This window comes from Protopterus annectens, chromosome 12.part0, assembly GCF_019279795.1.
Source record: "Protopterus annectens isolate FY-2018-M chromosome 12.part0, PAN1.0, whole genome shotgun sequence".
NCBI lineage: Eukaryota > Metazoa > Chordata > Ceratodontiformes > Protopteridae > Protopterus > Protopterus annectens.
In genome coordinates, this window is record NC_056746.1 from 138,096,507 (window position 1) to 138,122,308 (window position 25,802).

Sequence of the window (25,802 nt, forward strand, 5' to 3'; positions counted from 1 at the left end):
AAAAAACAAACTTTTTCTTGCCTAACTTCACAAATCGAAACACAACACCTTGACTATCTCCTCAAAACACTATAACCTATTTAATTCAGACCAGTCACTGACTATTAGGTATACCATTAACATCTTATTTCATACTTTGATTACCAAATTAATTTAACCAGTTAACAAAATAAGTAAACAAAAAAAATCATTTCTTAAATCATTCTCACCTGTTCATAAAAACAACCACTACACCAAATTCCACCAAAAACATTGATTCCACCTTTTCTAAACCTCTCTTAAATATATACAAACTTTGTCCAAAAACTGTCCAAAAGAACCAACTAGATCTAACACACCCTTTTTAGAATTCCATTACTGCTACTCCTCATAGAACCTACCATTGTCTTAAACAACCACTTACTTTTTCAGAAATCAACAACCAATTACTAGCTTTACTTACTGAATTACATTCATAAAATAAACCCTTTACTGCCCTCAATTTTCTAAACTCACTAGCCTTATCACCAAGGGCTATTAAAAACCCTAGCCACTTATAAACAGCTACTCCTCAAAGTTGAATTCATTAAAACTAAAATCAAAGCTGGGGACCCTTCAACTACCTCATGAGCAAAAGACATAATCAACTACTCTCCCACCCTTCAGAAAACCTTTGACTTACATCCCTTTGAAATTACTCCTCTTCCTTGTGTTAACCCACCTTGCCCAAAGCTAACCCCAAGGGCTTAAACTTACTCCCAACTCCCAACTGTACCCCCCCCTCCCCTTATGTTTACTTCTTTATGTTAAATTCCCATGTTATGTCATCTTATTTTAATTTTTTTCTTTTTTTCCTTTATTTTTTCATTTTATCACATCTGTATTTGTTTGCTAAATTTGTTTGATTGTGTTTCTGCTGCTTATTTTTTATTTTCTGAATATTATTCTAACTGCTTATTTCTGCTTGTTTATTTTTTATGTTGTATTTTTGATTGTGAACTTGTTGTATTTATGTTTTTTTTGTTTTTATTGATTTTGTTTAATGATTTTAATGTTTTTTTTTCTCCCCTTTTTTCATGTTTTTGGAGTTAATCCTCGGCCTCTACTGAAAAATGTCATTTTGTCCCAAGTTAATTATCCAGCACTGTGCATGCACTGCATTATTAACTTCAAATGCTTGAGGTTATGGTGAGCGATCAAAGTGCTATGATCATACTTTATCACAACAATCATTAATGTGCCACATTTGTATCATGCAGCCCAGGACCATATCACTGACAGGAACTACTGCAGGAACAGTGCATTCTGAATGGCCTCAGTGAACATATACTTATCAGCAGTTCAAAAGTTCAACAGGTTTCGTAAATTTAGCTTATCAATAACTTAAGTCACTTACTTGCCCCCAGACTGGGTCACACTTTTCTGAATATCCACAGTACTTCCAGCCTTTCGTAAAGTCACCTGAACACCAGCAGGACCAGAAGTCTGACCTTTGCTAAGCACCTAAAACGCAAGGATACAAAATAAAATCAGCAATATATCTTACACCCTATAAACACTGTGCACTCCAAGTCTCACAAGTCACACTGGCTTGTTAAATTCCAGCTCTACAAATACAATAACTGGGATTCTAAAGGCAAATACACACGTTACCTCTCAGAAGTAGACAGCACCATTTTCACCCTCACAAGAAGTACCATGAACAACAGTAGTGGAATTTTATTAAAGTGAGGATGCTAAACACCAGCAAGCTCTGACTGAGTGGCATAGCTGGTATAAATTCAGGGTTTCCATCAGTTTCTACAAAATGCTGGTTCCCATAATGTTGAGTCGAGTCTGTTTACTCTCTATTACACAGAGATGTAACAATACAGAATAAAAAAAATCATACCAAGAGACTCGCACTAGAGATAATTCTGTTAAATGTCAGACTAAATATGCAAAATGGGGTACCCGACCATCCAAACCCGTTTCACCAATTCAGGGTCATCTGGTGTGAGCTGAACCCTACAGTGATAACCAAACTGCAGATGTGTATGTGATGACAGTTGACCTTATGGTACACACACATACATAAAGAGCCAGTTTAGGACTGTGGCATTAAACTGGGGGCCCCAGCAAAAATCAAAGTGAATAAGGGGAGAAGATACAAATTCCAAATATAATGAAAGGAATGGTGGCGGAGCAGATAGCATTGTTGCCTCACAGCAAGAAGTTCCCCAGTTTGATTCTCAGCTTGGGTACCTTCTGTGCGGAGTCTGTACGTCATCTCTGTGCTCATGTGGCTTTACTCCAGGTGTTCTGGTTTCCTCCCACCTTCCAAAGACATGAAGTAGGTGGACTGGACACACTAAAATGGTCATGGGTGCAAGAGTGTGATGCAAAACCACCACCATGGCAGGGCTAGCCACCCAGGGGTGTAAGCCTTCACTCTAGATTGTCACTGCTGAAGTGACACCCTATGTGAAAGAATATGGGAAAAAGTGGTTTTGGATAGATGCAAATTCCAAACAGTGGAATCCCAGATAATCATAATGTGGAATCAGGCTTTGGGAGGTAGTAATGTTAAAAACTGCATTATAGTGTCATTGTGTTGGCTATTTCTACTGTAAAAACTATTACACCGGATTAAAAAGGATAGGAAAAAAAATATCTCTACATAAACAGAAACTCAAGTTATACATCCTACAATGTCAAATATTTATTATTTGGTTCTACTAATCAAGATATTAATGGAAACCTTAAATGTGACCATCTCACAAACTAGAAAAGACTGATGTGCAAGATTTTAAATGATGCATGCTGATGATAAGTACCGCTATATATTGTAGAAGTGTAAACTCTGGCTTTACAATTAACAGCAACATGCCTCCCAGGCACTAGGATGACTTACCAATATCACTACCCACTGCGCTATGCTGACCCCTAATCCAAGGTGGACCAAAGTAAAGCCTTGCAGGTGACTTTGCCTTGCTCCTGTGCATCTAATCTCATATGAAAACAAGGCCCTGAAAAACAGAGGCATGTCAATTACAAGACTGCACCTGGGATATGGGGAAGAAGGTAGAGAGGTGTCTTACACTCAACTCTGCATCTCAAAGATACACCACTATGGTGAGCATGCGGTGAACATGCCACTTAACAGCTGTATAACACTGTGAATTTCTGGCTGTAGGAGGAATAGGAAGAACACCAATGAGACCAACAGATCCTTTGGGTGACGGACCTTAGGAGGAAACATCTGTTAGAACAGCTGAATCAGCAGTGAAATCCTTGTCGGCAGGCTTTAGAGAACATGGGAAAAGTGAACTTGGCTACAGCCATACATATTTCATCTAAGGGAATGTCCCAGAACAGATCAATGGAAGTGAAAACAGTTGTGGGTGAAAGCACTTTAGGATAGCAAGGTAGAACGCAAAGCTCTGCCATACTTCTTGTAACAGACAATGACACAATTAACCAAACACCTGGACAGTCTCTAGTGAACTTTCTTGCCTTCTCTACCTTTTGCAAAAGAAAAAAAACAAAACTGTTCATCCTTCCTAACAGGCAACTGCCCTGTTGCTACTGTATCGCTAACATCTACGCATTAAATGCTGCCCTGAACTAAACTGGCTCACAGTAATCACTGACTCTCTCTTTCTGATCAACTATTGTCACCTCGCTTGATTCAGCATCACTCTTCTACCTTCAACAATCATGCCCAGCTGTTACAGGTATACATTCACTCACTCTCTGCTGGATGTCCTTCTTTCCTCTTGCCTGTATTACCCAATTCTTCATCAAATCATAATATATGCTCTTGGCAAACCAACCATAATCTGTTCTCGTTGACTTTCTCTGTAAATGGAGCTGCTTTTGTTTCCACACTGTCATCATTTCTTTGTCTGTCCCACAGTGTGCATCCCACCACCTGTTTCAGTCAATCCTCAACGGCTCTGCTTTCACTGCCCAGGTATCTATGCCACACAGTAGTACTGGTCACACCACTGTTTTGTAAGCCTTACTTTTCAGCTTCTTTGGCATTCTTCTGTCTCACACACACACACTAACCCTGACATGCTGTGCCACCTGGATGAAGTACATCTAATTCTATCTCTGACCTCCTCATGCAAATATTCTCTCCCCACAAGCATCCCTTCCAGATGCATGTAGCTGTTAACCTCTTCCACTATTTTTCTTTATCTCAGCAATCATCGTCTTGAGAACTCCCTCATTTGTTACCATGACAACCGCCTTGTCAGTAGCTCAGTTTCATCCCATAGGAGTTCAGTTTTGCATTCCATTATCTTTTTTGCTGAAGCTCTCTTCACAGTCTGCTTGCAATGCCACATCATCTGCACATAACAGCTTTATCTGTGCCCTCCAACCTGTTTGCCAATGTAGTCCAACAACAGTATGAACAGCAGTGGGCTCAGAGCTGAACCCTGATGCATCTCCTCTCCTGCTGGGAACTCCTCTGCAAGTCCAAACACTATTCATAACTGGGTACTTGTGTATAGCCTAGACCAATTCTATCAATGCTTCTGGGGCTTTGAACTATTGCATAACTGCCTAAATCAGCTTTCTTGAGGTTTTGTCATATGCATTCTCCAAGTCTAAGAATGCCAAATGTGGACTCTCTCCTCACCTACAGCTTCTTTTCCATTACAAATTTCGCTGCAAACAATGGATCCATTTTATAGGTTTATGGGTGTTTACTATGCCAACGACTACAAGGGCCTTTTTAAGCCTAGCCATGCATCCCAAATCTCTGACAAGTTACCCTTGATAAGTGTAAGCATGGGCCTGGGAGATGGTTCATTAGAGACATAGGTACCAAACTAGGGATGAATTTCCAGTTTCCCATCCAAATGTCCAAGTTGCACTTGAATTGGGTTAGGGAGTAACTCTGTTTTACGTAGATGGGGAGTTTGTTCCACAGACAGGTATGTATCTCACAGACTACCCCATCTTTCTAGCAGGTCCTATTTATATCACAGACAAGGTTCAAGTCGGTAATTCTGGTGTTGTTTGTTTTGTGGATATGCAGGAGGGCCATCAGAGTGGGGTCTGACAATGCCCTGTATGCCTGTATGCCAGTCATAGATCTCCCCTCAAAAGCCTGTAGGAGACAGAATACAGGGATACGGCCTTGAGGCAGTCTGCATAGAATATTTTACTTACGCCCTATATTCTTACAGTGAGGAACCTCTGTGGATGTTCCAATTGTTGAATATGCCTGGTTAGATGCATACCAAAGGGGGCACTGTACTCAGTGATAGGTTTGATGAATGCCAAATACAGTGGAACAAGGACTTCCTTAGACTTAGATGCCATACCTTTGTTTACAAGTTGCGCAACACAGAAGGATTTCCTCACCGCTGTAGACACGTGATGGTCAAAGGCTAGATTACTATCTGTGTGTGTCTTTAAGTCCCTGACTACTCGGTCAACTCTAAGGGTTGTGTTGTCAATATCATAGTTACCAGGGATGGATGACTTCCCAAAGGATACTATTATGCATTTCTTTGCATTTAGTTTTAGTCCACGACTCTGACACCAGTTGTTTGTCTGTGTCAGCCCTTCCTGGAGAACATTTGTGTCAATAAATGCCAAAAAGGAACGGTCCAAGGACTGATCCTTGAGGGACTCCACTTGTGACTGGCCTCTTTGTAGAGGTGGACTCCCCAATTCTAACTTCCTGGTCCTGTCTGTGAGCCAGTTGGCTATCCACCAGGTGACATACGCGTTTGTACCTAACCTCTTGAGTTTGTTGACAATGCCCGAGTGAGGTATTGTGCCAAATGCCTTGTCCAAGTCAAGGTAGGCAGTGTGAACAATTTTGTTGTCATCCATACTGCATCCTAATCTGAATATTAAGTGAGATGGAAGAGGACCACTTCATATTGCTCAGCATATTTGTTTATTTACTCTTCAGCACTTTCATGCAGTGTTACAGGAGATTGATACCGCTATAATGTCCACAGCTGTGATGGCTTCCTTTGCTCCTGTACACTGGCACTAGTATGCTTATTCTCTAGTCTCCCAACAGTTATCCTCAGGGGTCATTTTGCCCCCAACTCTCCCATCATCGTGATCATATCTGCTCTGCCCTCATCTGAGTATGCAGCTTTCCTTGGACTTCATTTTTCTTCTAAGGCAAGGTCTTCTTCCTCTTTCATCTAGGGCTGTGTCTGACACAGTACAGCTTCTGTGGGGTTTTCTTTATTCAAAAACTGCTGCTCTGGTGAGCAAGTTATTGCTGGTAACCCTGCATGAATGCCATCTGAAGACAAACTCCTTTAAATGTTTGAGTCTGACTTGCAATGAGACAGATTTTGTTTGTGCCTTCTGCAGTCACTATCTAGAAGTTGGCAGAGTACATCTGACGCCTTGTTCTTAAACTGGATTAAGAATGGAAGGGGGTTACGGTTTTAGGTTTAAGGCCATGAGGAATAAATGAAGAGCGAATGCTCAAGCAAACTCCATCTTCAAGGAAAACAATACAAGGCAAGTTAAATTCAGAGCATGAAGCAATGAAATTCTGTTACAAGTAGTGGACAATACAGTCTTCCATAAGAAATGAATGCTATGCTAAATAAATGCTTTACCTGAGTTCTTAAACAATTTAACAATCTGATATATGGCTATGCTCATGCTCCAGTCCTGGTTAAGTCCTTACCTAACTCTACTTGGAATTTCCTACAACTCAAACATAACTTTCTCTACTCTATCCTCCCCCTAACTCTCCTTGTCAGCACTAAATGCCACAACTCCTAATATATATTAGGGCACATAGTGCACATTGTACATCTAAATGTCAATCTTATAAGTAATTTTTAGTTACTATATATACAATTGTCTGGAGACAACCTTTGCACCAAACTGCAACCACTGTCTACACAAACCCTGGTGGAGGAAAGAGACTGTTGTCAAAAGGGGTACAACATTACACATAGCTACTGCTATGCTTGCAATGATTAAAAGGGAGCAATACTTACCTATTCAACCTGTTCTAATTAGCGTCTTGGGAGGGAAACCTTTTCGGGTACCAGTGGTCACAATTTATATGGACTGGGTAGGAGGGCAAGACAACAAAGCAGGTGGCAGTGTCTGATATCCAAGTGGCCAATGATAGCAAATGATTCTGATAACACGGTACCTTATGCACACGTGCCATGGCAGTCAGCACACGGGGAAGGCATTGGGCGAGGAGATCAAGATAGTGCCCACATCTCCATGTGGTTATTCCAGTACTGGGCCTAGTTAATAACAGTGAGCCCAAATCTGACCAACAACTGCTGAAAACTGGGTTTCCATTGGAAAGTGTTACTTAAAGAGAGAGTCAGATGATAGTATCAATCCTAAATGAGGCACTTTCTTCTTCATTCGGCTGTTCTCATTAGGTGCCACCACAGCAGATACGGTCTTCATTTCTTCCTGTCCTCTGCACCTTGCACTGTCACACAAACCACCTGCATGTCCTCTATCACCACTTCCATAAACCTTATCTTAGGCTTTCCTCTTTTCCTCTTACCTGGCAGCTCCAGCCTTAGCATCCTTTATCTAGTATATCCACCATCCCTCCTCAGTACGTCCAAACCAATGCAATCTTGCCTCTCTGGCTTTGTCTCCAAACCGTCAAACCTAATCTGACCCTCTAATATATGGATTCCTAATCCTGTCCATCCTCGTCACACCCAATGCAAATCTTAACTTCTTTAACTCTGCTACCTCCAGCTCTAACTCCTGCCTTTTTGTCAATGCCACCATCTCCAACCCATATAACATAGCTGGTCTCACTACCCTCTTGTAGGCCTTCCCCTTCACTCTTACTGGTAACTGTCGGTCACAAATCACTCCTGACACTCTTCTCCACCCTGCCTGTAGTCTTTTCACCTCCCTTCCACACTCACCATTACTCTAAACTGCTGATTCCAAGAATTTAAATTCATCCACCTTTGCCATCTCTACTCCTTCCATCCTCACCATTCCTCTAGCCTCCCTCTCATTCACACACATATATTCTGTCTTAGTCCTGCTGACCTTCATTCCTCTCCTCTCTAGAGTACATCTCCACCTCTCCAGGGTCTCCTTCACCTGTTCCCTGCTCTCACTACAGATCACAATGTCATCGGCAAACATTGTCCACGGGGACTCCATCTGTCAACCTGTCCATCACCATTGCAAATAAGAAAGGGCTTGGAGCTGATCCTTGAAGTAATCCCACCTCCACCTTAAATGCATCTGTCACTCCTACTACAGACCTCACCACTGTCACACTACCTGCATACATATCCTGTATCACTCTTACATACTTCTCTGACACTCCCAACTTCCTCGTACAATACAACTCCTCTCTAGGCACACTGTCATATGCTTTTTCTGAGTCTACAAAGACACAATGCAACTTCTTCTGACCTTCTCTATACTTCTCCATCAACACCCTCAGAGCAAACATTGCATCTGTAGTGCTCTTCACCGGCATGAAACCATACTGCTGCTCATTAATCATCACCTGCCTTCTTAACAAAGCTTCCACTATTCTTTCCTATAACTTCCTGCTGTGCCTGATCAATTTTATTCCTCTGTAGTTGCTACAGCTCTGCACATCACCCTTATTCTTAAAAAAGATCGGTACCAAAACACTTCTCCACTCCTCAGGCATCATCTCATTTTCCAAGATTTCATTAAAGAATCTGCTTAAAAACTCCACTGCCATCTCTTCTAAACACCTCCATACTTCCACAGGTAGGTCATCTGGACCAGCAGCCTTTCCATTCTTCATACTCTTCACAGCTGTCCTTGCTAATCCGCTGCACTTCCTGATTCACTATCCCCCACATCATCCAACCTTCTCTCTCATATTCTCTTCATTCATCAGCCCCTCAAAGTACTCTCTCCAGCTGCTCAACACACACTCCTCACCTGTGAGTAGTTTTCCTCATTATCCTTTATCACCCTTACCTGCTGCACATCTTTACCAGCTTGGTCCCTCTGTCTAGCCAATCGGTACAGGTCCTTTCCTCCATTTTTTGCATCAAACTTCTCATACAACTCTTTACATGTCTTATCCTTCGCTACCTCTGTCTTTGACATAAGCCTCATCTCATACTCCAGTCTACTATCTTCATCTCTCCGACAATCCCACTTCTTCGCCAACCTCTTTCTCTGTATACTCTCCTGTACTTCTTCGTTCCACCATCAGGTCCTCCTTGTCCTCCTTCCTCTGTCCAGATGTCACACCAAGCACCTTTCTAGTGGTCTCCCTTACAAGCTCTGCTGTAGTTACCCAGCTATTTGGTAACTCTTCACTGCCACCCAGTGCCTGTCTTAACTGTTCCCTGAACTCTACCTCACAATCACCCTTTTTCAGCTTCCACCATTTGATCCTTAGCACTGCCCTCACATTCCTCCTCCTCCTCTTGATCACTAGCGTCATCCTACAGACCACCATCCAATGCTGCTTAGCTACGCTTTCCTCTGTCACCACTTTAGTCTCCAATCTCCTTCAAACTAGCCCTCCAGCATAGGATATAATCCACCTGTGTGCATCTTCCTCCACTCTTGTACATCACCCTATGCTCCTCCCTCCTCTTAAAATACGTATTCACCACAGCCATGTCCATCCTTTGCACAAAATCCACTACCATCTGACCTTCTGCATTCCTCTCCTTAACAACATACCTACCCCATCATGTCCTCATTCCATCTGCTCCCTTCACCGACATGCCCAGTGAAATCCACTCCAATCACCACTCTCTCTCACCTTTGGGTACACTCATTACCACTTCATCCAACTCGCTCCAAAATTTTTCTCTCTCATCCATTACATACCCAACTTGCGGAGCATATGCACTAACAATAATCATCATCACACCATCAATTTCCAGCTTCATTACCATCACTCTATCCGACACTCTTTTCACCTCTAAAACACTCTTAGCATACTGTTCCTTCAGGATAACCCCTACCCCACTTCTCCTCCCATCCACACCATGATAGAACAATTTGAACCAACCTCCAACACACCTGGCCTTACTCCCCTTCCATCTGGTCTCTTGCATGCACAGTACATCAACCTTCCTTCTCTCCATCATATCAGCTAGCTCTTCCTTCTCTCCATCATATCAGCTAGTTGTCTCCCTACACCAGTCATACTGCCAACATTCAAAGTTCCTACCTTCACTACCATACTCCTAACCTTCCTCCTCTCTTGCTGCCTTCAGGCACGCCTCCCCCCCCCCTTCTTGTCCTTCTCCTTCGGCCAACAGTAGCCCAATTTCTACTAACACCCTGTTGGCGGTCATTGTTAACCCAGGCCTCGACTGATCCAGTATGGAAATCTGTACTGTTGTCCGCATATGTCATTTGGCAAAGGTTTTACACTGGATGCCCTTCCTGACGTAACCCTCTCCATTTATCCGGGCTTGGGACCGGCACAAAGAAATGCACTGCCTAAATTTGAGGCACCAATGTGAGAAAATACCAGGCTTCCTTTGTATGATTTGAAGAGAGTCAAAGAAAGAGATGAGACAAGCTCAACTCTCATACTCTACTTTACAGGGAAGTCCATATACTGGAACAAAGGATTATTGCACACAACAGATAACCGAAGGAGGGCTAGACAGAAAAGTAATACAGCAGCTAGCAGAACCAAAGGCCTACTGATGGGCATTTTTGGCTATAGCTCATTAAGGAACCTTTTTGTGGGCATAATTACAGACAATGTGGGGCATCTTAGTACATAAATGCCCACAGGGAGGTATACCCTAGTGCTGGTGAACTACGTTACCAGAATTCCTGAGATGTTTTTTCTGTCCTCTACTGCAGTACAGAATGGGCCAAATGTTCTACAAGAAATTTCAGAAGGGTGTGTTCCCAAGAGAAATAATGACAGAGATGCCAATTTAATATCAGACCTACTCACCAGTTTGTAGAAGAGTTGTGGAGTAAAGCATTTAAAGACTACCCCCTATCATCCAAAGACCATTGGGCTGTATGGATTAGCTTTAACTCTACACTAAAAACCATGCTTAGATTATCTGAAGACCAGTACAAGCAGGAATAAGATGGATTCCTACTCAATTGCCTCACATATGGATAGATACAGCTCAAGAATCCACAGGAGGAGTTTTATCCTCTAGGTCCAAATGGAAAGATAAGTCAGCAAGCAAAGGATGGTAGTAGTGCGGGAAATGAATTCAAGTCTTGGTGAGCACCTTCATGAGGTGGACCCATTTTTCACAAAATCTCACCAAGAAGATACTTATGTACAAGACTGTATTTTATATAGCATATATCATCACAGAAGTAGGTTAAAAATAAAAAGATAGCTGGGTGCACAAGACCCAGGATAAAAAAGTGCCCAACCCTGGTAGGCACACTGGTGCCAAGAATCCTCAAGACATGGAAACATTCCTACAATGGGGCTGGGCTTGGCCCAGGGGGAGGGAGGCCCCCCTGCTGTACAAGTAGCAGTCAGCAAAAATCACAAAACTTGACAGGCCAAAAAAGAGCCATAAAGACGACAGAGTGCCGCTGAGGATAAGAAAGAAATTATCTATTGTTACTATTATAGAAGCCCACAATTTCCAGACAGAAATGTACACAAAGATTGCAAGAGAAATTAGAGGAAAGAAAAATATTTCCGCAATAAAAATTATCAGAAGCTTCAAAAAAAATGTGTACTCGATCATACAACATAGTTATGAAAAACATCATATAGACTAAGAAACCTTGGGCTGTTTGGAAAAAGAAGCAACTGAGGAAGTGGGAAAATATAAACAAAATTTAGTGACTTTTGAAAGGTATAAAAAAGAAATATGGACATGGGAAAGAAAGAGATCTAATATGGTGCAATATTTATGCACAGCAGAAAGCTAAATTAAATCAACACAAAAAAGCAGCCTCAAAGATATGTAGAGAGAAATACAGGCAAAGGCATCCAGATAAGGCAATTCACAATAAAAACAAAAATTATATTTTATACATACACACACACACATATATATATATATATATATATATATATATATATATATATATATATATATATATACATACATATATATACACACACACACAAGATCAGAAAGAGAGAACATAGAACAGAGATTAGTAAAGTAAAAGTAAAAAAAATAAATAATAGCTGAAGTTATGGAATACTTGCGATGTGAAGGATTTAGTAAAGAAAGTCTAACACAGGTTACGTCATAGCATGATAAAACAACGTGTCCCCAAAGTAAGGAAAAACAGGAGCAAGAGACATCTGAAGAATAAATACAGATATGGGAAAGAAAAGCATTTAATAGAGTGCAATATTTAGTTTAGCTTTCTCCTTTGCATAATCAATACAAAAACAGCAGCACCAAAAATATTTGCAGAGAAATACAGGCAAAGGATGGTGGATAGGGATTGGAGCTCTGACACTCTGCGGGTTGAAGTGATGGCTACTAGGAAGATAGTTTTCCACGACAGAAATTTTAGTTCACACGATGATGCAGGCTCAAAAGGAGGAAGAATGATGCAAGATGACATAAAATTCAAATTCCAGGGACAGTAAGGTGTCTTCACTGGAGGCCTCATGTGAAAAGAATCTTTTAGAAAAGCCTTAGACAATTGGTGAACCATAATATTCAAACCATCGATTCCTAGATGGAAATTAGATATAGCAGCTAACTGTACTCACACTGTAGCAGCAGCTGCTCCTTTGTTGAAGATTTCTGTCAAGAATTGTAAAACAGAAGACAATGACGCTTGGTAAGGGTAAATGTTGTGGGAAGAAGCCCAAATGAAAAATCTCTTCCACTTACTACGATACAATTTTCTAGTGGAAGGTTTATGGGAAGCCAACAAAATTTGACTAGTGTCATGGGAAAGATTATAAAGCCTGGCTATGCATGGAATTGGAGCAGCCAAGCAGTTAGCTTCAGTGTCTGGAATGATGGATGAAGATCCCCTGACGGATGTGTCAACAAGTCCAGAACTCGGTCCAGGATCAATGGATCTTCCAGAATGTGATGGTAAAGAAACAGAAACCAAATCTGCCGAGGCCAATGAGGGACTATAAGGATGATCGTCCGTCACAGCGACTTTGCTTTCTGTAAGAATTTGGGTATCAGGGGAATTGGTGGAAATGCGCAAAGGAGACCAGAGGGCGAATCATGGACAAGAGCATCCCTCAGGGAGTGACTTGGCATGGAAATCAGGGCAAAATACCTTCTGCATTTGTTATTGATATGACTGGCAAACAGGTTGCAGGAAGGCTGGCCCCATTTGCGGAAGATCCTGTCAGCAATCTCTTGTTTGAGGGACTATTAGTGGGGCAATAAAATTGCCCTGCTCAGTCTGTCCGCTATGGCGTTGGATTTGCCCGGGATGTGCGTTGCTAACAGAAAGTGCTGGGATGACACTGCCCACTGCCATACTCTGAGGGCTTCTCGGCAAAGGGAATAAGACTTGGTCCCGCCTTGTTTGTTCAGGTACCAGACCACTGACATGTTGTCTGTCTGTATTGCAATTGTCCCTAGAGGAAGAGAGTCCTGAAAGTATTGCAACGCTAGAAGTACTGCTCTCATCTCCAGGACATTGATATGCAGATGTGATTCTTGATCTGTCCACATGCCTTGGGCAGTCTTTCCCTGAACCCCCCCCCCCCCTACCAGGGAAGCGCCCGTGGTCACAGTGGCAACTGAAGGGGGGAGCATGAAGAGATATCCTATTGTGACATGAAGAGACGTCAACCACCACTGAAGATCCTTCTTGCAGGAATTCGTTATCAGGATCATATCACTCATTGGAAGTTTTTGGTAAGACCATTGCGTGAATAGAAGCCATTGAAGGATTCTCTCATGCATCCTTGCTAACGGGATTGCTAAAATTGCTGCTGCCATCAATCCTAAAACTTTCAATACCTCTGCAGCTGGTGCTCTGTTCTTTGATATCAGGGACATGATGTGTTGGCGAAGAATACAAATCCTTTCTGGTGGAAGACGAAGAGTGGTGGTTGACGTGTCTAATTCTGTCCCTATAAAAATGATATGCTGCGATGGCAACAAGGCAGACTTTTCAAGTTGACTGTAATGCCTAGCCGATAGCAGGGAGTCAGAGTAGCCTCCCTCGCTTGAAGAAGTTGATGCCTGGTGATGGAGGTAAGGAGTCAATCGTCCAAATACAGAAACACCTGGAATCCTAGACACCTCAGGTAAGCCGTGACTACTGCCATGCACTTGGTGAACACTCTGGGGGCTGTAGTGAGACCAAAGGGCAGAGCTCGGAAATGATAATGATTGGCTCCCAGCCGGAAATGCAGGTGATCTCTGGATGGCCTGGCCATTTTATGTGGTAGTACGCATCCTTGAGTTCAATCGAGCACATCCAACTGTCCTTCCCTAGAAACGGGAGTATGGACTGTAGCGTGACCATTCAGAACTTCTCTTTTCTCACAAATTGGTTGAGTTTGCTGAGATCCAAAATGGGTCTCCAGTCCCCTATTTTCTTTGGAACCAAAAATAATCTTGAGTAAGTTCCGAATCCTGTTTAGTCTGCTGGGACTGGCTGGATGACTCTTTTTTTCTAGCAATCGGCGTACCTCTATTGCTGCTTGTCCCATGTGACTGGGTGGAACGTCCGGGATTTTTTTGACGGGAAGGGGCTGGGTGGAGAACAGTATGAAATACCCTCTGGAAATTATACTTTGTACCCAAATGTCATTTCTTATATTTAGCCAGGCTTCTGGGTACAACGACAAGCGACCCCAGACTACCTCCAGAGTAGGACAGCCGGGCCTCCCTTCAGGAGCGCTGATAGGACTGACCAGAGAAGTGACCTCTGTCACCCTGGTGTTGAAGACCCCCTCTGCCGCGAGGGCGGCGTCTCCCATTGAAACCCCCTCCTCTGCCTCGGGGGGGGGGCTCTCCACGTGTGTCTTGAAAGGCTCCTTGGGCTTTCCAGAACCACATCTTTCCTCCCCTCTGCCCTTTAGGGAAGGGTCAAGTGGGGGGTGGAAAAATGGACTCCGATGGCAGACAGAGTCTTTCCATCTTGCTCGGACCTGGTCAAAGTCTCCTTCACTTTTGGCCCAAACAAGGATGAGCCGTCAAATGGGGTATTCGTAAAGGAGGACGTGAAGGGTTCTGCAAACAAACAGAGTTGCATCCAGGCATGCCTACGAAGAGCAATTCCTGTACCTGCAGCTCTACTTGAACCATCAGCTGCGTAAGATACGAGACGCATGGACAAGTTGACTATCAAATTGAGGGTAGAGAGCTGAGTGGCAATCTTGTCGGATACACTCGTAGCTACAGCACCCTGAAGAGTACCTCCCAACTCCTTAAGGAGATCTCTCTGCAGTCTGGTAAAATGTGTTAAGTAGTTCAGTGATTTGAGTGATAAAGTCGCTGAACTGAACATGCGTTTCCCATATCTATCCATGATCCTAGACTCTCTGTTAGGAGGATGGATAAACGAGGAAGTCTCAGACATTTCCTTTTTGGTGGCTGCCGCCACCACCATGGCATCAACAGGAACTCCCCTGGTCAAAAAGGACTTATCCACGGGGGCAGAAATAAACTTATTAGGCCTCCTAGGAACAGGTTTCATAGATTCTGGTGACTCCCATGCCCTACGAGAGACCAGATCCATAAGCTCATCGTAGGGCGGAGATACCCAAGAGGTGGAAGGTTGAGACCCAAACGCCTTCAGGAGAACCGACTCGTCCTCAGTAGGGCTCTGACTGCCAATCACCCCTCTGCCTAAGAATTTCAAGAATCTCCGCAAAGGAGAAGTCCTCGGAGAGGGATCTAGGGGACCCTTCTGATTCATCCAAGTCTGTGTCCAATGTGAAAGGCTCCTGTGGGGAGTCCAAATGCCTCCTCTTGCATAATCTCTTCCTGGTAACATCTTCAGGAGGAACTTCTGGAGAGGTCTCAGAAGAGCAGGGAGCACCCTGTGAAGCCACCTAAGGCTCAGGGTCTCTATGCTTGGGATGACTGGAGGAAACAGAAACCAACACAGGCACTTTAGGGGAGGAAGTAGCCAGACCTTGAAATGAGGAAGTCTTAGGAGACACTTGCCTCATGGCTTCGAATGCACCACGGCTCCGATGAGGAGGAGTAGACGGATCAGGAGCCACGATCCCCTCCCGCACCGAAGCCGTGGGCTCCGAGCCAGAGGTAGGAGCCAAGCTCACCCGAGCTGAGGCCCCGAGAGGAAGAGAAGGCACCAAGTCGATGCGACTATCCTCCCCGGACCCAACCGGAGAATGTCGGCTCCTAGAGTCCCCGGTCGGCACCGAGAATGTCTGAGCAAATGGAGCCGATGACACTGGAGCAGGTGTTGGCTCCAAGGGATCCACAATCATCAGGCTGGCCTCCTCCGGCTCCAAAGGTCCGGTATGGCTTGGAGGAGGAGCAGACAATTCAAGAGTAGTAGTCTTTGGCTCCAACGGTTGGGTCTAAGCTGACAGCAATTTAGCTAGGCCTGGTGCCTTTTAAGAGTTTCTGAACCAGCCGGTCCATATCCAGATCGGAAAGGCTGACAGAAGACCTGGAAGAGTGAACAGATGGGACCGATTGGAGCAGTATCGATGGAGGTTTTTCGGCAACCGGTTCCAGAGCAGTGTCCCGGTTCCAAAAGGAACAGACTGTCGGCTCCAAAGGCAGTGAAGCAGTCACCACATTTTCTGACCTTTTTCCTTTTTTAGTCCTGGATTCAGAGGAAGATTTGGACGATTTGCTGTCCCCATCCTGGTCAGACAATGCCTCTGAAAACGGGTGTTTGATAATACCCCCATCAATTAACTTTTAGTTATGTACTTACCATAACTTTAGATGTATGGGATCCATCTCGCCTACATTCTCTACAGATGGGTTCGGAGCCGATCCTCGGCTCCGACTCGGCCGCTATACAATAGAGCGCAGTCTCTTACTGGCTGAGTTACCTCATATCCCAGGATGCACCACTACTACTTCCCCAGATCTTGTTTGTCCGCACTCATGCTCACAGAAACAGACTATTGTTATAACATTCTCAGGTCTTTCAAGAGAGGAAAGAAGTCCAATTTCGGATCGTCCGGTCTCTCCTGGTCTACGAGGTAGGGGGAAGGAGGGTGGGTTATTAGGAATGTAGGCGAGCTGGATCCCATACATCTAAAGTTATGGTAAGTACATAACTAAAAGATGTAATGTGATCCTATCTCGCCTACATTCTCTACAGATGGGACAGCGTCCCTAGCACCTAATTCCTGGGTGGCTCACTGGAAAACACTCCTGAGAACTGTGGAACCGAAGGAAGCTCGACCCCTGGATGCCACGTCTAATTTGTAGTGTGAAATAAAGGTGTGCGAAGACGACCACGTAGCAGCCGCACAAATGTCACTAATAGAGAGCTTGGAATGAAAGGCTGCCGAAGTGGCCATAGCCCTAGTAGAATGAGCTTTCACTGGAACTATAAGTTCCTTATTTGAGATGAGATAAATATGATTGATACAGTCCCTGATCCATTTGGCAATAGTGACTTTTGTGACGGCTTTGCCTAATCTACTATCCGAAAAGGACACAAACAGTTGATCTAATTTTCGTGCTTTGTGTGTCCTATCCAAATAGAAACGTAATTGTCTGTGCACATCCAAGCTGTGAAAAGTATATTCAGCTCTGTTCGAATACTTAGGGAAGAAGACCGGTAGTTCCAGTGATTGTTGTAAACAAAAGTTAGAACAAACCTTTGGTATAAAAGATGGGTTTGGTCGAAGAGATACTCTATCCTTGTGAAATACCAAGTATGGTGGTTTGACACATAGGGCTTGAAGTTCTGAAACTCGCCTGGCTGATGTAATAGCAACTAGAAGGGCAGTCTTCCAAGAGAGAAATTTTAGATCACAGGTTGCTGCCGGCTCAAAGGGAGATGAGGTTAATGCACCTAACACCACGTTAAGGTCCCACGGAGGTGCGGGTTGAGATATAGGGGGTCGTAGAAGCCAAGCTCCTTTAATAAAGGCTTTGCACAACTTGTTGCTCATTAAAGGTGGTTCTACACTCTCATGAAAATTGGAAATAGCCAATTGCACTTTAATGGTAGACACTGAGCAACCTTGGTTGAATAGGAAGCTAAAACTTCAGTACTTCTGACACCGAGGCTGTCATAGGGTCTAATCCTCGGAGTTGGGCCCAAATAGCAAACCTCTTCCATTTATTGCTATATATCTTTTTAGTAGAAGTCTTGTGGGCCGAAGACAAAATGTTCATGACTTCAGGGGCGAAGAATGGCTCTAACTATGGTTGGAAGAGGAGTAGCCAGGCTGCTAACTTCAATGAATGGAGGGACTGATGGAGCTGTCCTGACTGATCGTCAAAAGGTCCGGAACTTGGTCCAGGAACCAAGGACCCTCCAATGCATATTTGTGAAGAAAGGGGAACCAGACTTGTCGAGGCCAGTGTGGGGCGATTAGTATCATTTTGCTTCCCAAGCGAATCGCCTTCTGAATCACCTTGGGGAGAAGGGGAACCGGAGGAAAGGCATATAGCAGACCAGGGGGCCAAACGTGGACTAGAGCGTCCTTGGGGATCTCCCCCGGAACTGGGGTGAGTGAAGAAGTGCTGGCATTTCGCGTTGAGGGGACTTGCGAAGAGATCGCAACAAGGAACTCCCCATCTCGTGAAAATCTGCGCTACCACTCTGTCGTTCAAGGACCACTCGTGAGGGGAGAGAATAGTTCTGCTCAGTCTGTCGGCTATCACGTTGGATTTCCCCGGAATGTGCGTTGCTACTAGGAAACGCTTGGTAGCAATCGCCCAATCCCATACTTTCATGGCTTCTCTGCAAAGGGGGTAGGACCTGGTCCCTCCTTGCTTGTTTAAGTACCAGACTACCGACATGTTGTCGGACTGAATGGCTGTCGCCCTGGGGAGGTGATCGTGCAGTGCTTGCAACGCTAAAAGCACCTCCCTCATCTCCAGGATATTGATGTGGAGAAGACTCTCGTCGGAGTGCCACGTGCCTTGGATCGACCTGTCCAGATAATGTCCCCACCACCCTGTCTGGGAGGCGTCCGTAGTAAACGTGGCAGAGGGGTGGGAAAGGGAGCCCTAGATTCAGGTTGGAGGAGAGAAGCCTGCGAAGATCCTGTTTGCACGTGTCTGTGATCAATATGTGGTGACTGAGGGGAAGGTCTTGATAAGACCACTGGACTGATAGGAGCCACTGGAGTATCCTCATGTGCAACCTTGCCAAGGGGACCAGAAGAATGGTGGCTGCCATGGAACCCAACAGCTGTAGGACCATTCTCGCTGGAGCACGACGTCTGAGGAGCAATGCCTGAACTTGAAGCTGGAGCGTTGCTATCCTTTCCGCAGGGAGATAGACTCGCATCTGCCTTGAGTCTATTTCTGCACCAATAAACAGAATACGCTGAGATGGCAGCAATACAGATTTTGACCAATTGAAGGTGATTCCTAAGGAGTTGCCTAGTGTGATAGTGGCTGCTAGATTTTCCAAGAGTAGATGCCTGGAGGTGGCAGTTAGGAGCCAGTAGTCTAGGTATGGAAACACCTGGAATCCTAGACTTCTCAGGTGAGCAGTCACCACCGCCAAACATTTGGTGAACACCCTGGGGGCTGTGGTGAGACCAAAGGGCAGTGCTCGGAACTGGAAATGACTGTCTCCTAGGCTGAAGCGTAAGTGTCTCCTCGACGCCTGATCTATCAGAATGTGATAGCAGGCGTCTTTGAGATCTATGGAGCACATCCAAACACCTTTCTCCAAAAGCGGAAGAATGGATTGCAAAGTGACCATCCGGAATTTGGACTTTTCACAAATCGGTTTAATTTGCTGAGATCCAAAATGGGTCTCAAGTCCCGGTCTTTTGGTACCAAAAGAATCTTGAGTAAGTCCCTGATCCGGCCTGGTCTGCGGGGACAGGTTGGATGACCCCTTTTGAAGCAGCTTTGATATTTAGTTGGCTGCATGATCCCGTTGACTGGGTGGCGGGTCCGGGATTCTTTGGACTGGTGGAGGGTTGAGAAAAGGGAATGGTGTAACCTCCGGCGATGATTGAAGCACCCATTGGTCCTGAGTGATATTTTCCAAGGCCTTTAGGTGTCTCGAAAACGACCCCCAACTGGCTCGGAGCTGCACAGTGGGTACTCCTTCAGGGATGCTGGAAGGAGGAGGAGCCACGAAAGGACTCATGGTCTCCAGTGTTGCGGGGCCTCCGCCTCTGGGACGGCGTCTCCTGAAAAATTTCCCCTCCTCTGCCTCTAGAAGGGGAATCGCTCTGCTGCGGGCGACAGTAAGGCTTTTGAGATTCTGAACCACATTTTCCCTCCTCTTGAGCCTTGGGATAAGGTCTGAAGGGAGTGGAAAGCCGACCTGAACCGAGGCCCGGCAGTTAAAGTCTTACCCTCCTGTTCGCAGTGAGTCAATGTGTCCTTTACCTTGGGTCCAACCAGTGAGGACCCGTCAAAGGGGGCGTCGGCAAAGGAAGACTTAAAGGCCTCCGCAAAGTGACACAGGCATAGCCAGGCTTGTCTCCGTAGAGCAACACCTGTTCCAGCCGCTCTGCTAGCTCCTTCGGCCGCATAAGAAATAAGCCTCATGGACGAGTTGGATAATGAAGACAGGGTAGCCAACTGGGAGTTAACCGTCTGGGCCAACTGCTCAGGTAAGTTACCAGACAGGGTATCCGAGAGCTCCTTGATCAGATCCCTCTGCAGTCTGGTGAAATGTGTCAAGTAATTCAGAGACCTTAATGTAAAGGCCGCTGAAGAAAGTGCGCTTGCCGTACCGATCCATGCTCCTAGACTCTTTATTAGGAGGATGGACGGACGTCGAAGCCTCTGCCACATCTTGCTGGGTGGCAGATGCCACCAGCATAGCATCTACAGCCACGCCCTTCGAGAGAAAGTCCTTATCCGGGGGAGCCGAAAGGAATTTATTGGGGCGAGCTGGCACCGGTTCAACAGAATCCGGGTGTTCCCACGCCCGAGAGATCAAATCCAGAAGCTCATCGAAGGGCAGAGACACCCAGGAGGCGGAGGGCTGAGCCCGAAGGCCTTGAGGAAAACCGACTCCTCAGCAGAAGGGGTTTGGACTGCCAGTCGCCTCGTTGCTTGAGGATCTCCAAGATGTCCAAAGGAGACATCATCCGAGGGCGACTTGGGGACCCCTCCGCATCATCGAGGTCGGTATCCGAGGTGAGAGACTCATCAGAGTCGGCGTGTTTCCTCTTACACTGTTTCTTCCTGGGAGGTTCCTCCGGCGTGTCGGAGGGACCTCCAGGAAGAAGGGAACAATGGGGGTAACCTCAGGCCCAGGGTCCCGCTGTCGTGAGACAGGGGATTGCAAAAGCGCCAGTCTCCATGCCCTGGGAAGGTGGTGGTGAAATGGTAGAAGTGGCCACAGAGGATTTGGCCAAGGCACTCCTCATGGCCTCGGCGGGACCCCAGAGTCCTGGGATGGTTCAACCCCGAGGCCACAGCAGTCGGAACCCCTGCAGCCGGCGTGCGAGAGGAGGCTCGGAACGAAAGGATCGGCCCAGCGTCCCCGGGCCGACAGAGGAGGTCAGCGTGCGAACCCGACCCAAGGGCGGGGTTGGAGTTAAGTCGGAACCGACTCGATAACCTCCACGGTTCCACCAACACCGACTCCAGCGGTGCGAAGCTGTTGGAGGAGGAATCGATGTAGCAGGATGGGAGATCGGCTCCGGAGCCAACTGGGCTGGAGCCGAGATCAACTTTGCGAAGACTGGAGACTGAAAAAGCCTTTGAAGTACCCTGTCTAAGTCCGAATCGGACATCCTCGACGACAGAGAAGAGACCGACCAGGTCCGAGTCGACTTCTCCGCCGGCTCCGAAAGACTGGGGGACCGGCTCCGTAATGGTTCGAGAAGTATCGGCGCCGAGGGAGACTCCACTACAACTGCAATTTCCCTCGGAGCCGATGTGGACTTCGGCACTGAAGGGGATGAGTCTGAGCGGGCAACCCCCATCGGTTCCGAAGGCAGTGGAGCCGATGGAGATGACTCGCCTCTCGGCCGAGCTCGACTCCGAAACCAGAGGAGTCGAAGCTGGAGACATCGAGGCAGACCGTTCCGCCCTCGGCTCCGAAGTCCGTGGAGCCGACGGAGAAGCCTGCCGAGACTTTTGCTGCGGATCCGACGGGCTGGTCAGAGCCGAAGACTTTTTCTTCCTCGAAGGTGAAGAAGAAGAAGATAGGGCTTCCTCAAAGGAAGGGGTAATAAGCCCTTTCAAGATCAACTTATTTTTCCTCTCTTGGAGGACGCGAGAGGAAAAGGCGTGGCAAATGCTACAGGATTCTTGGAGATGCTTCGGGCCCAAACAGTAGACACATAAAGAATGGTCGTCCGTAATGGACATTTTATAGCTACATTTAGAACATTTTTTAAAACCTGATGGTCTATGTTCTTTAGACATGGCTATATTAAACAATAAACACTGATTACCAAAAACAAAGTTAACACCAAGACAACCTAGACTCTAACTAAAACGCCTAGGATAGGGCTAGGCCCCTCTAACTTAAACGGGACCGTAATTTACCACACAAATAAAAAAAAAACACAATTTTACCACAAGAAAATATCAAAAACCAATCACACAACAACAAGTAGCTGTTAAAACAGCTTTTGGGTAAGTTCTGACAAAAATTTAGACAGAAAAATTTCTGACTAAAAGATACTTAGCTCAGCCAAGTCCGAGACCACGTCTATGCTTGAGAAGCGGCAAACGAGATCTGGGGAAGTAGTAGTGGTGCATCCTGGGATATGAGGTAACTCAGCCAATAAGAGACTGCGTTCTATTGTATAGCGGCCGAGTCGGAGCCGAGGATCGGCTCCGAACCCATCTGTAGAGAATGTAGGCGAGATAGGATCACATTACATCTTATTTTTCCTCTCTTGGAGGACGCGAGAGAAAAAGGCGTGGCAAACGCTACAGGATTCTTGGAGATGCTTCGGGCCCAAACAGTAGACACATAAAGAATAGTCGTCCGTAATGGACATTTTATAGCTACATTTAGAACATTTTTTAAAACCTGATGGTCTATGTTCTTTAGACATGGCTATATTAAACAATAAACACTGATTACCAAAAACAAAGTTAACACCAAGACAACCTAGACTCTAACTAAAACGCCTAGGATAGGGCTAGGCCCCTCTAACTTAAACGGGACCGTTAATTACCACAAAAAAACAAAACAAAACACAATTTTACCACAAGAAAATATCAAAAACCAATCACACAACAACAAGTAGCTGTTAAAACAGCTTTTGGGTAAGTTCTGACAAAAATTTAGACAGAAAAATTTCTGACTAAAAGATACTTAGCTCAGCCAAGTCCGAGACCACGTCTATGCTTGAGAAGCGGCAAACGAGATCTGGGGAAGTAGTAGTGGTGCATCCTGGGATATGAGGTAACTCAGCCAATAAGAGACTGCATTCTATTGTATAGCGGCCGAGTCGGAGCCGAGGATCGGCTCCGAACCCATCTGTAGAGAATGTAGGTGAGATAGGATCACATTACATCTTCCTTTTCCTTTCTGCAAGCACTCTGGTGGAAAAGGAGTGACAGATACTGCATGACTCTTGCAGGTGCACCTCACCCAAACAGTAAACACACTGCACATGGGCATCCGTGACGGACATTTTCTGTCTGCAGTCTGGGCAATTTTTAAACCCAGACTTTGGATGTTTTTCCTTCTCTTCAGACATTTCACAAAATCCAATAAAATGGAACACACTGTTTAACTATGAGCTATTTAAGAAGAAATCTAACTAACTCACACAATACACACACAGCCCAAAAAGGCAACTAATAACTATATCAAGATAAATAGGATTAAGCAATGCAATAACAAGAATGTCAAAAAGGGAACACTAACATCTATAAGAAGAGGTCCTAAGGCCAAAGGGCAGAAGGCAAAGAAAGATTTTACTGAGGAAACGGGTGGAACACAGAAAACAACTATTTACTAGCTAGTAATATCTAGTACTATATAGTAATCAAAGATGGGTAAAACGGCAACTGAACAGCTTAAAGTCCACTTAATCCACCAAAATAGATTATATGATAAACCAAAACAAGATTTAATGTAAGCTCTTTCAGACTACAAACAGTAAAATACTTAGAAAAAACACCTTTTAAAACAATTCAACAAACGAACTGCCAATAAAGTTCGTTACCCCTCCTGATGTCATACACAAGCATTTAAGAATTAAAGCTACAGGGGGTTACTCCAACTTAAAACACACTGGGATGCTTAAGCAACCTCACATCACCATCATTAAGGAAAATAAAGAATTTTTTAAAAAATAAAAACAACAATACTGAATTTGTGTACTATAAGTAACACCTTAAAATTATATCCTTTACATGGCCGAGATACGGCTATGTTAAGTCGCTCACAGATCTAATGTACTATATTTTTATGAAGTAAACTATGATATGTGAGACCAACAGCTTGGTCTTTAAAAGAATTTTTTGAAGAACTACTAGAACAATAACAAAGGCTTTGCCAATGTATACAAACCATACCCACTTAAAGACCTCACTGCAACACAGTTTAAATCACCAACATTTAGGCACATATGAGATACTACACATTGTTTATACTGTGGACTAAGCAGGTAATATTAACAGACTACAAACCTACGTGATGGATCGTGTATGCTTAAGTCCACCTATGCTCCTAACACTAAACTATTCACCTAGCCAAAGCCTTCTTTTTAAGCAGGCACTTAACGGACAGGGCTTCATTTAACCCAGGTAGGGTGTGCGCACCTGTCCAAATTTGCCAGGTAAGTTCAGCTTCTTCTAATGCCAGCTCCCAGGGACCCCCTCTTAAATTTCTTTCTATTTTTTTCTAACACTACAAACAAACACCTATGTGTTGGGCAATCCATGATATGTTTAGCTAGGGAATTCGTGATGACAGAATTATTGATACTATATACATGTTCAAAGAGTCTTTGTTTAATTTTCCTTTCGGTTTTCCCTATATAGAAAGCCTCACAGTGGTCACAGACAGCTGCGTAGACCACCCCTTGAGAATCACAATTGAATTCAGCATCCAATATATATTCTCTATCTCTAATAATTATCTTTCTTGTAACTTTAACATAGTTACATTGATGGCATCTACCACATTTAAACATGCCAGTGTATACCTTCACTATTTTTTGGGATACTCTACTAAATTTAAGTTTAAAGGGCACTTGACCAAATGTTCTTCTTAATGCATGGTCATCTAAAATAAACCCAGAGTTTTTAATTATGATTTCCTTGATAAAATGAGAATCCAAAGAGAAAGTTGTCAAAAATCTAATGATCTGCCTATCAGTGGGAACTTGGGAAGAATTAATCTCCATCTCCAATTGTGGCTCATCAAAACGGAAATCATAACCTTTCGAAACCAAAGGGGAAAAGTAGCCTGTGCGTCTTTTGTTAATAACTTCATTGAAAATGAGTTCAGTGAACGCCTGAGAGTAACCCCTTTTGTTAAACATAGATTTTAACAAATCACATTCCTTAATGAAATCATCAAAATTAGAAACCATTCTTGCTGCCCTTACTGCTTGCCCCTTGACTACTGATTTCTTTTGATGCAAGGGGTGGCAGCTTGAAAAATGTAGGAATGCATTAGAATAGGTGGGCTTACGGAAAATGGTGGTCCGAAATCGGTTATTCAGGGTATCTTTGGAAAGGTGGATGTCGAGATAATCTATCTCATCATAACCTATTTGGTAGGTGAATTCAAGAAAATTCGTAAACTTCGTGATCTCATCTATAAATACTTGAATGAAAACTGCTTCACCTTTCCAAATGAGGAAC

At 44.5% G+C, this 25,802-nt stretch overlaps 1 protein-coding gene across 2 annotated transcripts in view; it reads right to left on the reverse strand.

Moving 5' to 3' along the window:
* The window catches only part of LOC122816397 (nodal modulator 1-like), an 877,949-nt gene that overhangs the window by 729,487 nt on the left and 122,660 nt on the right, over positions 1–25,802 (reverse strand). For both annotated transcript variants that reach the window (XM_044089153.1, XM_044089155.1), the window contains exon 5: positions 1,376–1,482. In XM_044089153.1, coding sequence (XP_043945088.1) covers positions 1,376–1,482 — 107 coding nt within the window. The remainder of the gene's footprint in view (positions 1–1,375; positions 1,483–25,802) is intronic.